The 14,705-nt window shown below is 30.9% G+C and overlaps 1 protein-coding gene across 1 annotated transcript; it reads left to right on the forward strand.

Annotated features, from left to right (window-relative positions):
• Window positions 1-1,682: 1,682 nt before the first annotated feature.
• Window positions 1,683-13,076, forward strand: LOC148610493 (uncharacterized). Its single transcript, XM_088543198.1, has 7 exons — window positions 1,683-1,729; window positions 4,332-4,403; window positions 5,806-5,980; window positions 7,948-8,021; window positions 10,080-10,157; window positions 10,744-10,749; window positions 12,880-13,076. Exons 2-7 carry the CDS (start codon window positions 4,340-4,342, stop codon window positions 13,074-13,076), a joined length of 594 nt encoding a protein of 197 aa, XP_088399324.1. The 5' UTR covers window positions 1,683-1,729; window positions 4,332-4,339.
• The last annotated feature ends 1,629 nt before the right edge of the window (window positions 13,077-14,705 follow it).

Below are 14,705 nucleotides of genomic sequence, written 5' to 3' on the forward strand. Positions count from 1 at the left end.
CCACATTGAAAATCTAACAGTTTCTTTTGCATTTTAGTGCCAATTATATAGATATCTCCCTTAATTTTGAATTCTACAGTACGTTCTGTATAATTTTTATTGATTAAGAACATGGGTTACATGAAAAGCCACCTATTACTTTCTGTTTTTCTTTAACATTTAAAAAAAAATATCAAATATAAAAATATGTAGGCTTTTTAACCATCAATCACATTGGTCATGATTCCTATTTGGAAGGCACTTAATTTTTCATTATGTTTCACAAAATGATCTGGTTTGCCACAGTTTACATCGCCAAACCGTTGATAAAATTGCAAACTGGCCCATTCCACGTTATTGAGAATTAACCATTCATTAAATTGGAAACATTGGTTGTATTATAATTTTTAATGAATGATAGTTAAATTATAACAACACTGTTTGTAAGTATCATGCAACAAGTGATATACCTTTAAATGGCGACGCATCTTTATTTTAGTTTTTAAGTTGGCTTAAAAGTCTATATTATGATTCTATAATTATTTATTTCAATTTGTTTGGTCTTAAGATATAATTTAAATAAAAAGTCAAAATGTTTCTATTTCAATAATAGATACAGAGCTATATTCCTTAGTTTTGAATCATTATGCATTCTGTATGATATATACCTCCTCAAATTATATATAAAGCTACATATTAATTTCTATCTACTTTGACAATTTCAACTAAATGTCAAAAAGAAAATTATGTAAGCTTTGGAACCAAGTATCACCTTTTGCATGATTTTTAACTCGAGTGTTACTAATTATTTGTGCCGTACTAATAATTTAATTTTCTCTGGCATTATTTGAATCACTGCGCTAATGATCGACTATATGACGTCATACTTCAAACCAGATTATACAAAATAACCTGGTTTGCTTGAAGAGAACAAGCCAATCTGAAAGCTTGTTACAAATTCAGTTATTGAGAATAACAGGGGAAATTATACCAATGAAATTATACAGTACATTCCATTTCAGTTGACGCGGATATGTGTCACCTTCAATCCAAAATACATATTTTAAATGTCGCACAGTACATTACAGTACATACTAATGTCTTTGATCAATCTGTGTTAAAGTATAGTATAATAGAAAAGATGATAAACTATGGATTTACAGATATTTGTTACTTAAAAGAAACCCCTAAAATAGACAATGTATAGTTTCAATGTTATATGGAATGCGGTTTTAGCTAAAGAACATTTGTCTTTGCATCTATCATGTTTTATCTTTTTAAGTAGTAGTCATTGTAAGAATCAAGCAAATTCTGTGAAATGTGATACAACCCGACAAAAGACTACATATTTTTATTTTTGATATTAAGTTGCTTTATTGGTCTTTATGATGAAATGTTTAATTACTCACTCCAATCTGTCTGCTCCTAAGAGATAATATACATTAAAAATCCAACAGTTTTTTTAATTGTATTTTAGTGTCATCTCCCTTAAATTTGTATTATACAGTACATTCTATATATGTTTGTCTCCTAAGAGCACTGGATATATGAAAAGCCTCATGTTACTTTCTGTAACTATAACATTTCAAACAAAATATCAAAAATAAAAAAAAATAAATATACAGGCTTTCCAACCATGAATCACTTTTTGCATGATTCTTACCTGGAGTTCTACTTAAATGACTTGTCGTATAAAATGAGAAGTTTGCAATAAGCTCTGCTGTATGATATTTAAAAATCCATAATACCGGTAAGTCAAATTTGTTAAAACTAAAATACTGTAGGTTGACAGTTTTTTCCTTTAGTTATTTTTATAGCAAAACATGATTTTTATCTTGTTAATTTGTTTCTTGTATTTGACATTGAATCGTTATCCAAATACGTTTTTTTTTGTGACTATATCAGAGGTTTCATACATTACTCAATCGGCTTAAGTATAAAGTAAATACGGCAATTTAATGAAAGCCTATAAAATCAATTTTACTAGATTAATGAATTTTTTTCCTACTTATTTGAACTCATATAATACAAATACTTTGATACATTCTGTGAATTAAGAAATAAAGAGTATAAATGCATTTTCATTCATTTTTCCATCATTATTTTGAAAACAAAATTAATACGGAGTTTTCACTAATTTGCAGATTTTATCACGTTCTTTGTTATTTGATAAATAAAATAAACAAATGAAAAATTGAATAATAAAAATAATAATAACAAACATAATAAAAGTAATTAATAATGACAATAATCAAAGAGCAAGAACACAACAACGTTAGTTTTTTAATCATACATACCAGTTTCTGACATTTTAATTACAGTCCCTGAACCGATCCGTGCAACGATTTGTCGGATCGATGACCGCTGACTGACCTGATCGCAGTTTTGAAATGTAAAATGACGGATGATCGGTTAGAAATAAAACAAATGTAAAATATAAGTATCAATTAAGGTTTTATTCTACTGCATTGTGTTCATATATGTAAAATTGACATATAAAACAACGGAATCTCTAATATATATTGACAGCCCTGTGGTCACTGGATGCATTCACCAGTTTTAGGGATCGGTGTGACGGATCAATGACTGATTTGAAACTGTTCGCTTATCAATGACCAATCGCAATTTTTGATGCACGGACCGGTTCTGGTTCTGAAGCTACCCCCATTTTACGGCAATTGACTGTTAATGTCGAGTTTTTCCTTTCCAAACTAAATTGGAGGTACATGTGTGTGTCCTTTATCAGAAGTTAAATAAAAAGAATGTAAACAGATTGCTCATAAAAATCCCCTGCTCTTCAGATAGATACCAATTTTAGTATCAAAACAAATAGATTGTATTCATTTCCTTTGACAAAGTGTCTCATTGGTAATATTATTTGTTTTTTTTTACAATGCCACCATGAGTGGGTTGAAATTACATATCACATAGTTTTGAAATCTGTATCTAAAAGTTTTTTTTATGACATTTTTTAGCATCATTATGGATATTCCATATTCTGGCCAAGGTCAAATGTGTTCAGATAAAGTTTACATTATCCCATTTTGAATGGAGATTTTTTATTATCCCGATTTTTTTTCTTTTTTGGAGTATTTTCTTCCATTTTTGCATTTTTTACTTGTTTTCATCATAATTCATTGTTGAATTGAATGATGTCCGTTAAGTTCGATATATTCTTGTAGGTCTCCTTTGTGATCGGTTGTAGGAAGCTGCTTTATTGTTGCTAGGCTATTACTAGATTACATTCTCTTGCAAAGTAAAGGTTCTATCGGCGGACATGCTTACCCTTCCGATACATAATGTCACTTTTTGGGATTCATTAAGTTATTTATATCTTTGTAATTTGTTTTTTTTTTATTTTTATTTTCAGTCTTATACCTAATTTATTTTTTTTCTGTTCGCTACATTGTTTATGAAGATCGTCTTCGTCTCATATTTTCGCATTCCAACAATGTACATGTAATTTCATTTTGACGTATACTTATTGTAACTTTGTTAATATTTCAGTAAAAAATTAAAAAAGTAAAATAACAATAAAACATGGTAATAATAATAAAAAAAATATAATAAAAAATAATTAAAAAAAGCTAAGAAAAAAAGTTATAATTATCATTTTCTAAACTACCGGTATTAATTATAATAATTTATAATTATTTAAACCATGTTCAGTTTCGAAATTTATATGTTCGAAAGCTTAGAAGTTTTATCATAAACATAAAACATAAAAATACATCATACTATTTAAAGCATCGTGCAATTGGTAGGAGAACAAGGGATGCTTTTGAATTACATTCTGCTGTGCACAAAATGTAAATTTTATATAAAAAAACTCAAAAAGTACTCGGAAAGTAGACATAATAAATGATATAATCAATTTGGTTTTGAATACTTCTTGCATACGACTAAGTTTTGGATTATGATCTTCCTACACTCCTTGAGACGTTAAGGTTTCCCGCTAGCACGATAGATACACAAACGCACGATAAACGAACCTTCTATCGTGCGTTTAAACGAACGCAAAACGATGTGTAAACGCACGATAAACGATGTACGAACGCTAAAATGGGAAACGTGAACGTCTCAAGGAGTGTACATATTTGATTCTTTTGCTGCTGGTATGAGATACTTTATTGAAACACTTGTGCAGAATATCAAAATTTACAACAAATATGATTAGTAATTTTTATTGGTTAACCCGAAGAAGCAAATTATTATCACTTGTGCCAGGAATGCTTGCTTAATTCATACATGAAACATGTTCCGTGCTTGGAGCTCTTTTGACACCTTTTTTATTATTTTTGTTTTTCGCCTTTTTCAATTTATTGTCATATAATCGTTTAATTCTTTTTCAGCCTATAAAATGATCAAGTGTCTTGGCTTTTTGGTTTTATTTGTGTTTATTGTGGGATGTCACTCATGGCCAGGTAAGTCCAGAAGATTTAATACTACATTGAAAAACGTTCAAGCACCCCAAAATTTTGTTTTTTTTAATAAAAGAATGTATGATATGAGAGCACTTTGAACAAATAAAACAACTGTATAAAGAAGTTGTTTTAGATGTTTATCTATATAGTAAAAGAATTCAAAGACACAAAACTTCACCCACATTTAAGACTCAAGTATGTATCTTCAAACAAAGTTCGGCGACCTTTGTTTATTATCTAAATTATATATTTTACCGAAGTTTACCTACATATTTACCTGGTCAGTGTTTCCAGCTTTAAGTAGAGTACAAGTTGCTCATATACTTTTATGTCTTTGTTGGTATTATTTTGGTTATTTAATGTTTCTTTTTAGTTACGTATATTTTCCTTGTGTAGTGAATATAATTTAAATGTATTACTTCATTGAACCCGAGTCTTGGTATCGTACTTAACTTTTAATTTAATACCATCGTTGTGAAAATTTAAAAAAATAAACAAAAATATTAAGTACAATCTACCATTATTTCTGTTTAGAATTTTATTTCCAATTTTGAATTGAAACCTAACCTTAAATTTGTACGGATCCATATGTTTAAGGATAGTTATCGAGAAAGGGTTTGTTAAACATACGAGCAAGTTATGCGATTATTATCTTATAATATTAATTTCTGTAATGCAAACATTCGATTTGTCTCCATGTCATTATATCATGATTATCAATTGTTTTCTGTTCTTAAGTAATATCAAGTAGTGAAACCCATTCAATTCATATTATAAATTAAAGGACTTAGGGGTACACTTAGGGGTGTATTTTGTACCTACTCGGTTGAATGTCTGAACATGGCAATAGAAAATTTCTAATCTGCATTTTGTTAAGGATTTCATTAGTACAACAACATTACCATATTAAAGATTTTTAAATAATTCTAGCTGAGTAATGACAAGTTAAATGTAGTTCAGGATTAAATTGTTGGCAAAATGTAGCAAAATGTGGAACAAAATTGATCAATTCGTGATGCATTTGCTAATATAGACCCACACAATATTTAGGAATTTTCACAAAATTGAAAAGAAAAAAATGTCCTGAGAATATCAAGACATTCCATGGGTCAAAATACGTACAGACAACGTATTATAGTTAAAATGGATTAATTATTTAGGTTTGTAAAACTAACGTTAGGTTTCAAACATTTTCTCTCAACAAGTATAATTTTGCTTAAAAGGGGAAAAACTATTAAGGCACCTCAATCATTATGCGACGATCGTAATGTTTACTCTTCTCTCATGGTTTTAAAATAGCATTATCTATTAAAATAAAGCTATGCACATGTGCATCTTAATCTGATATTGATATTGTCCATAGTTGCTCGAACGTTTTTATTGTTTATTTACGTTTCTGGAGGATGCCGTTGGCCATGTAAATGGAGAAACATACCATGGTATTTTGGGGCCAAAGGCGATAGCTTGTGGTTTGTAGATAAAAATGGGCTTGGAACATATAATAATGTGTCTGAACCTGCACCAGAATTCACTAAATCAGAATGCATAGAAAGAAGAGGATCGTTTTTTGTTACAAAGTAAGTTCCTTTATAGTCATGGCAGCTTCAATGAAAGTATCTTTTTATAGCTGAGCCTATAGCTTTTCCAGGATTTTGATTGGTGTGCTCTTCTAATTTGACATTGCTTGTAAGTTTTTGTTCTTTGTTTGCTATTTTACTTCATTTGTATCTTTAAATTTTTTTTCAATTATTGACGAAAGTTCGAAAATTTGATCACATTGCAAATCTACTTTTAAAATTCAAAATCGCGCCAATACGGCTTTTACCAGTCCAATACGTCATTTTGTCCTGACATACTTTCGTGCCTTTACATATTGGCTGATTCATTGGCCCTCGCCTCATCCAATATATAAATAGCTAGCCTCAGACCAGTAACTTAGCCAATATGAAAACAAAATATGTAATTTAAGATGATTTTGTTTTTATCAAAGTGTATCATGCGGCTTCATTTTTCAAAAAAAAAAAAAAAAAGAAAATTATCCCCTATCTTTCTGAATTGTGTAACACTTTTTACCGTTTAAAAAGTTTGTAATATCGTATTTGATGCTAATAATTGTCAAATAAAGTAGGTTTTTTTTTCAAATATATACATTACTTTGTGCAATATTTTCGTGTATTATATACTAAACTGTACAATGAAATGTCATTATTGAACACAGTGTTGAATACAATGAATAAAAAAAATATGTTAATGGTACAATTTGCATGTTTAAAATGCAGCACATAAAATCGATAATTTTAATATTTTGATGAAATAAAATAAATCGATGTTTGTGTTTTGAAATTCCATACACAAAGATAGTAAAGATAAAAGTATGACTGTTCATATCAATATTTTCCAAAAGGTTTATCAGGGAGGTTGCAATTCATATTAAATAACACTTCCGCTAAGAAACAAACTGCAATAGATGGTTGGAAAGCCTTCATATTTTCATTTTTGATATTTTCTTTAAAATCCTAAAGTAAACAGAAAATTAAATATGGCGCCTCATAGAACCCTTGTTCATAAGAGATAAAATTAGATATAATGCAATGTAGAATTGAAAATTAAGGGAGATAACTCTGTAAATGACACTAAAATTCAATAGAAACTGATGGAGTTATAGTGTGGATTACCTTCTAAGACCAGACCGATTTCATTGAGTAATTATACATTTCATCATATAGACCTATGAAGCAACTTAATGACAAACAATAAAATGTGTGGTCTTTTTTAAAATGTATTACATATTACAACATTTGCATGATTCTTACAAAGAATGCATGCTACTTAAAACAACATTACTTAGATTAAGAGCGGCAATTGTATACGTCCTTCCTAATAATAAGTACAAACTTTATGATAAAAAAACCCACCTCAATCGGAACATTAAGTACTGAAAAATATTTTATGTACATTTCAAGCTGTCTAAATTGAATCCCCAACAAACGAAAAACAAGTATAATTCAGGCAAATATTGAATCGCTTCGTGTCAATTCAAGTACCAGTCCATACAAACTTCAGACACTGCCTATAGAAGAGGTGATTCATGGTGTAGAACAATTGTTGATTTTTTTGGTCAATATGTGCTATATTTTTATAAAACGATAGTCCATTTTGTATATTTGTCTGAACCATACATTCACCTCACACTAAAATAAACAAATCAAATCAAATAAAAAACGAAAACTCCTGCAAAGTGTCAATTTCAAACACAATCGATATGATTATTATCTCAAAAGCGCGTCAACCAAATGAAAAACTAAGACTAGTTATGTGGTCTGATACTGTTGCTGAACAAAAAATAAAAGTGAATTCGGTCGGCTTTGACATGCATGAATCATCTCTTGTCTGATGTTTAGAAAGCCTGCTACTTACTTATATAACTTGATTCAACTATAAACGAACAAACTGTACAGTGCAGTAGCGATTCGGTTTAACGTCCTTCAATTCAGTAATACAGAATTTATAATTTTCTCTATGGTCCGTTTTTTTTTCATTTCAGGGAATATGGTGTCTACTACTGTTTCAAAGCCGAACTAGTTTCACCAGATGTTTGGTATGTCTACTACAGCAAAGGTAGGTTCAAGTTTTTATCCGTTTTTAATAGGTTGATTGCAAAAAAAAAAAACAAAAAAAAAAACAGTTTATTGCTAATAGCTACTGATGATAGTAAAGAGCTCTGCGTGGTATTCTGTGTTATAAGTTGGGCTTGTGATCGATATTGCTTTACAGCTAGATAAGATGAATTGATAGTTTGAGTTCTTTGTTTGGTTCAAATATATCGCTTCGAGAGAAAGCAACAAGTTAAAATTACAATGTTAAAGTCCAATTCGATTGATATCACAGCTTGGGCTTCTCAGGGGAAAATTGGGACCAATTTTATATCAAGATTTGCTAAAATTGAATAAGACCTTTAAGCTGAATTCTCAAGATAGAAAGGAAACCCAAAAATTCCAACTGCAAGAAATCATTTATGGACGAAACTGTGATCGCCTTACGAAAGCTGGCCCTTGCAAAAAGAGTGACAGGAAGCTCGGGTCTAATCCGTCGTAATAAAAGTTAATGCAATTCATTGCAATGTATTTTATAATCAGTGGTCTCAATATCTCTCCTTCTTTTTCACAAAAAAAGACATAAAATTCATTATCCTATAACTAGCAATGTTTTCAATTCGAGAACTATCCATTGCAGAACTATCAAAGGGCATTTTGATTTGAAAAAGGGTACGATATGCCCAACTTGATGAACTTCTCAAATCCCGAAATTTCAAAAAATATTAAATGTTGCTACACTTCAAATCTATCCACATGTTGTCAGTTAGAATACCTCCTCAAAGTAACTTATCTCCCAGGCTAATTATTGGTATATCACAAACGATTCAATCTGGGTGCTAATATCAACTGTTTGCATACAAAGGACATTTGATCAAAGAGCATAACCGTGAAATGTCATAACAATTCAATAATTTTAAACGTAGAAGTAAACAGTTCAGTATAGGACTTTGATCAATCGGAATGCTGGAGTTGTCTTTCTTGGCTTGATAACTAACAAATTGTACTTTCTCATTATGAGTTGTTGATTTCATTTTAAACTAATTTCTTGTGTTCGAAATCTAGTAAATCTTATAGTTCCCATTTAGAAAATGTTTGATAAGTTCTTGCTAGCCATAATATCGTGTCACTCCATTTTTTAGACAAAAAACAAAGGATAATCCCGGGTACACTAATACATATCACCATGGTCAAACCATAAACCATAAAGTCGTAAAACAAGAGGTTAATGTCGCTTCAGTCTGAAATAAAATCCCACTTTATGCATTTCCTTTATGAATCGGTTGTCAAAATTTCAAGTTGTTCGGCAAAGATTAAATAAAATGTTACGAAACAATGGCCTTGGTCACTTTATACAATGTAACTCTTGTAACTAGATTTGAACATGAAAGTCCTCCTTACTTAAGTTTTATGCCAAAAAATTACAAAAATTATAAAAAAAATTGTAGATCCCAGTTGTTGATTGAACCCCCCTTTTAAGTTGAACAGTTCGTATACAAAAAATAAACAAAATATGTATTTCTATGATTATTTTATTGCCACACTAGTGTAATCATATTGTTAAAGTTAAAAGTTCACCATCAAGTGTCAGACTTGTTTATACTCCAAGTCACCTCAGATTGTTTGCGGTTTTTTGCGTTTATTTTTGTAATTACTCGACGGTTCCTTTCAAAAACTTGCCATTTTATTCATGTCGTTCTTACCTCCGAGATTGAAAAAAATCAAAATTTATTTTTCCTACGAGAATTTTGCATTGAATGTATTGTTTATCCGCCATCTTGTTTCTATGGATATTTTGAAATGTTCCCTATTATCTCACAATTGAAGAGCTGAAATACCATGATTTCCCGCCATACCTTCAGTGCAAAATTCTCGTAGGAAAAATAAATTTTGAATTTTTTCAATCTCGGAGGTAAGAACGAAAAACAAAAAATAATTGTAAGGGAATCGTCGTACACAACGACATGAATAAAATGGCAAGTTTTTGAAAGGAACCGTCGAGTAATTACAAAAATAAACGCAAAAAACCGCAAACAATCTGAGGTGACTTGGAGTTTAGTTGTAAGTTTATTTCATATTTCAGAGGTTAAACATTATAACCCCCAAATGTTCTGCAAACTATGTGATTTGAATGACATGGAAGGACCACTCTTTGGGGGATGTAAGTAGATCGTTAAGATTTCAGCATGACGTTTTCAAATATTCATGTATAAAAAAATTGTCAAATGAGCAAAAATATGAAACCAAAATTGTTATCCATATTTTAGCATCCACCTGGTCAAAAATGAACGCGAGGTTTATTCAAATTAGGAATCAAATGTGCATATGAAATGCTTATTAACACAATATCAACCCGGTATGTCAAGATCTTTTTAAGTTGAACCATATATATTATTTTTACAAACATGTATAATTTTTTCTCAATACTGTTGTAAAATGTAATGTTGTAAAAACTATAATAAAACCTGTTTAAACCAAACACTGAATAATCCAATCTGAAGACCTTTCTAAACCCATAAACTTAATGATCCGAAAACCTATCTAAGAACGATACATGAAAAAAGTCTCTTTATATTAGGTCAAATGTATTTTGAACCTTGATGACTCGTACATCTGTCTAAACGGAACCAGTTTTAGGTGCACTACGATTTTGGTTAAGATTGATTTAATGTATATTTAAATTGAAGGGTATCGAGATGACTTTACTTTGTACATGTAATGATATGAATTCTATTTTTTAATTTCAGCAAAAGGTTTGTATAAACGTTATATAAATACATTTGTCAAACGTTTGTATAAATATTTAATCAGCAGTCTTTGTAAGAATCATTTAAATTATGGAATACGTGATACAACCTCTCCGAAAGCTACATATTATTAGCTCACCTAGCCGTAAACCGTGTCAGCTATTGCCGTCATTTGGCGTCCGTTGTTGTCGTCGTTACCATCTTCTCTTTTGAAACTACTGAATGGATCTGGATGAAACTTACCATAATTGTTTTTTAGGTATTCAGCACAAAGTTGTAATCCTTCGAAAAACATGACCATCGTTATTAAGATAGAACATGGGGTTCAAACAGCAGTTTTTCAAATATTTCTCCAAAACCATTAGTTAATTCACATCCTGACGACAGTAAAAGTGTTTAGCATGATCAGATCTATCTGTTGTAAAATTTGGTGAACATCTGTCCACCCATGTTGGAGTTATTGCCCTTTTTTGACATGTTTTGGCTATTTTTGATATCATTTCTTCAAAAATCTTCTCTGAAACTACTACTCAAATGAAATTTAGTATGATTATTACTTATTGTATTCTGCACAAACAGATTGTTTAAAATTTTTGAAACGTCGAAAAATACATTTTTTTTTGCAAATAGCTCAAAACCGTTGAGATAAGAAAAAATATGATTTGTAAATATACTGTTAACCATTAGAAGACGGACTTAAGCCAAAATGTTCAAAATGGCTTGTCGCTCAATGTAGGCCCTTTTTTTTGTCGTTTATGACCAATTTTTGTTTCTCTAAAACCATGTGATAAAATTTATTGAAAATCAGCATAATTGTTTCTTACGGTATTCTACACAGATTGATTATTTTGAATTTTTCATCGGTCAAAAACATAGCTGTCGTTTCTAACAATAGAGTATAGGGGCCAAATTTTGGCTATATCTTCCTCAACTAGTGGGAAAAATGAAGATGAACGCTACTCATGAGATAAACACGCTATTCTATGCTGACTGGCAGGATTACAATGTTTTTTTGTGGCAGGTATGCTCAAAATGGCTGCCATTTTGCGAACATTTTCACTAGTTGTTCGGATTCCAATGATTTGTTTGTTTCTTTAGGAAACTTGGTATTCTAAGTTGATTTTTGACGACAAAAGTTTGTTCTAGGCAGCCATTTTCCCGCTAATTTTTATACCTGCTTTGATTTTAATGATATTTATTTTACAAAGTAAAAAGGTCTCTTGAGTTGAATGGTGACGAAAAAATGTTGTATAGCCATGATTTAACTTCATTGTATGTTATTTATCGGCAAATGTAATGGTTAATTTCTCTAAGCCCCGTTGGAATAACAGGGCATAGGTAGAACCCTGTCGAAATTGTTGATTCATAAAGCTCAAGAGGTTCTTAAAAGCATTTTTAAGGCATTTTATAGTGCCTTATGTACTCAGTTGAACTTAAAGCAGTCATCAACGTATGCTATTTTACAGCAGTGTTTAGTTAAACATGGTAACAAAGCATAATACCTTTTCATTTTTAGTTGATAGGGCATGGTTTGCCAGGTAAGCGATTCAGGCTCTTTTTTCAGTTGATCAATAGGTCTATATGATGAAATGTACAATTATTCATTCAAATCCAATCTCAGGATGTAATCCACATTACACATCTATCATATTAAAATGTCTTTATGTTGAATTTAATCCCTTAATTCGAATTATACACTACATTCTATATAATTTTCATCTTCTGAGAACAAATGTGATATGAAAAGCCACATGTTAATTTTTGTTCGCGGACTCATCGTGTATATGTTACTTAATGACAATAATTTTTGGAGCTGACATGTAAGTCATTGATTCGTCCATGTTTTAAAACCTGTTCAAACTGAATTATGAATAATCTGAAAACCTGTCTTAACGAAAACATATTTAAATCACAAATAGGAAGATCGGTTTAGACCGGTTATATCATATATTGATATGTCTCTTTATGCAATGCTTTTTGAATATGATAATTCAAGGTTAGGTTGCAATGTAATTTGCAATTCACTATTTGTAAGCCAAAATATTTGAAAAATAGGAGATCCTTTAATGCAAAGTTGAAAAGATCAATAAAATATTCACTTCGTCAAATTTATAATACATGATCATCTTATTTAAGGATATATATACAAAATCTCATCCAAGGTCATTCGACCAAAATGGTGTACTATGCCAGCAGGATGCCCGAAGTATTCTAAAGATCACATCCCCTGCCCTCCCTACGACCAGCCTATTGATGACGGTCGTGCTTGTACCAGGCCGGCCTTTGGATTTCCAGGACATTTCCAAATTCCAGGAAAGTTTGGTTTTCATTAAGAAGGAAGGCTGAGCAGTCGTATGTTTCATAGAAGGAAAACAACTGAAGGAATAAGAGAATACTTTATAATTGTGTCGTTATTTTCTCATCATCTGGTTTTTGATTTCAGGCTTTAGTTGTAAAAAAGTTACTAAATATCTGTCAACAGAATGTGATAGCCTGTGTATTGTTACTTTTTTTGTAACATCAACCATAATATTTAATGATTTGTCAAGATTAGTAGGGCTTTTGTTTTGCAGGCCAATTTGCATTGGTACTGTCAGATCATTTACGTTGATGAATCAACTACCCATAAATATGAATTTCGACATGGTTATATATGTTATCCTCATTTGGGACCTAGGCTGATTTACAAAAATACAAATAATTGCGAAAATGTTTCTCAGAATTTCAAATAAAATTTTGTGAGGAAAAACAATAAATAACCTGACAAAATATTCAATTAAACTCATATCTTATAAACATGCTATAGAAAGAACAATATCACCTTAATGAAAACATAAACATTGAGCAATGTTCTTAAACAAAGCTTTGCCTAATAAGGAGTCAACAGTCCCTTCCCTATAAAACATGGAGGACCAAGAATCAACCACAATGAAAACAACAAAATACATCACATATAACCTTTTACACAGCCAGGTTACGTCAATAGCAAATTAAACTAGCAGTACAATAATCACGTTAGTGCATCGACACTCATCCATTACAAACTTTGAGGAGTCAAGTCCATAAAGAGTTGAAGAAGAAGGACAAAATCAAATAATTGCTCAGTGGAAAAATTCTGGACAATCGTATAAAATCATGAATAATTAATTAGGTCCGAACTTGGGTCATGTGATCTCAAAGATCAATATACTTAATGCATAGTGCCAAAAATAAGGCACATTAGAGAAAATTAAGATAATAATATAACTTAACAAATGTGTCAACCAAGAAAGTATGAGTGCTTTCATGCAATCCTAATATCTTATGCAGATACTCAAGCACTAAAATGTAAGTTGAAAGAGTGCTAGTTTTAAAAGATTTAGGAAACAAATATGTCACAAAAATGGATATAGTAGATGTTGAAAGTGGAAGCTGGCATGTGTTTTCGAAAGTTTTCTTTAAAAATCTTTTAAGAAAATCCCATGCTCTTCTATAAGTGTTCTGTGGGACAGTGATGCATGTGTCAGTGTTGTAATATTGTCCAACAGTTTTCTGCAACAGTATTGCACACATGGTACTTTCTGAGCTGAAAAAAAACATGTGATAAGCCATTGATTAAGTATGTTGTTTTTGATTGATCATATCTCCTAAGATAAAAAGCTAATCGCTTAGCTTTGATAGGAATAGGTCGGATAATACTGCTTTGTATAGTTTTTTTTAAGTGTTTTTGCCATGGCTGCTGTTCGCCACCTAACCTGTTTTGGTGGATTCCCCTGAATCTCCGTTAGGATACTGGTGGATTTAGAACATGTTTTTTGTTTTGGTCATTTGCTTTTAGAGTGACTCCCAGCGCATATGGCACAGAAATGGTTGTATCCAAATTTACCTCACATCCCCGTCTCCCATTGAAACGGTAACAATGTCCGTAAAAGGAGCTGTTGAGAAGGGGTGTCTTATTTCAGGCTTCAGTCTTTGTCTATTAA

This window comes from Perna viridis, chromosome 8 (genome assembly GCF_037379345.1).
Source record: "Perna viridis isolate PV_CMFRI_1.1 ecotype Kerala chromosome 8, ASM3737934v1, whole genome shotgun sequence".
Lineage (NCBI taxonomy): Eukaryota > Metazoa > Mollusca > Bivalvia > Mytilida > Mytilidae > Perna > Perna viridis.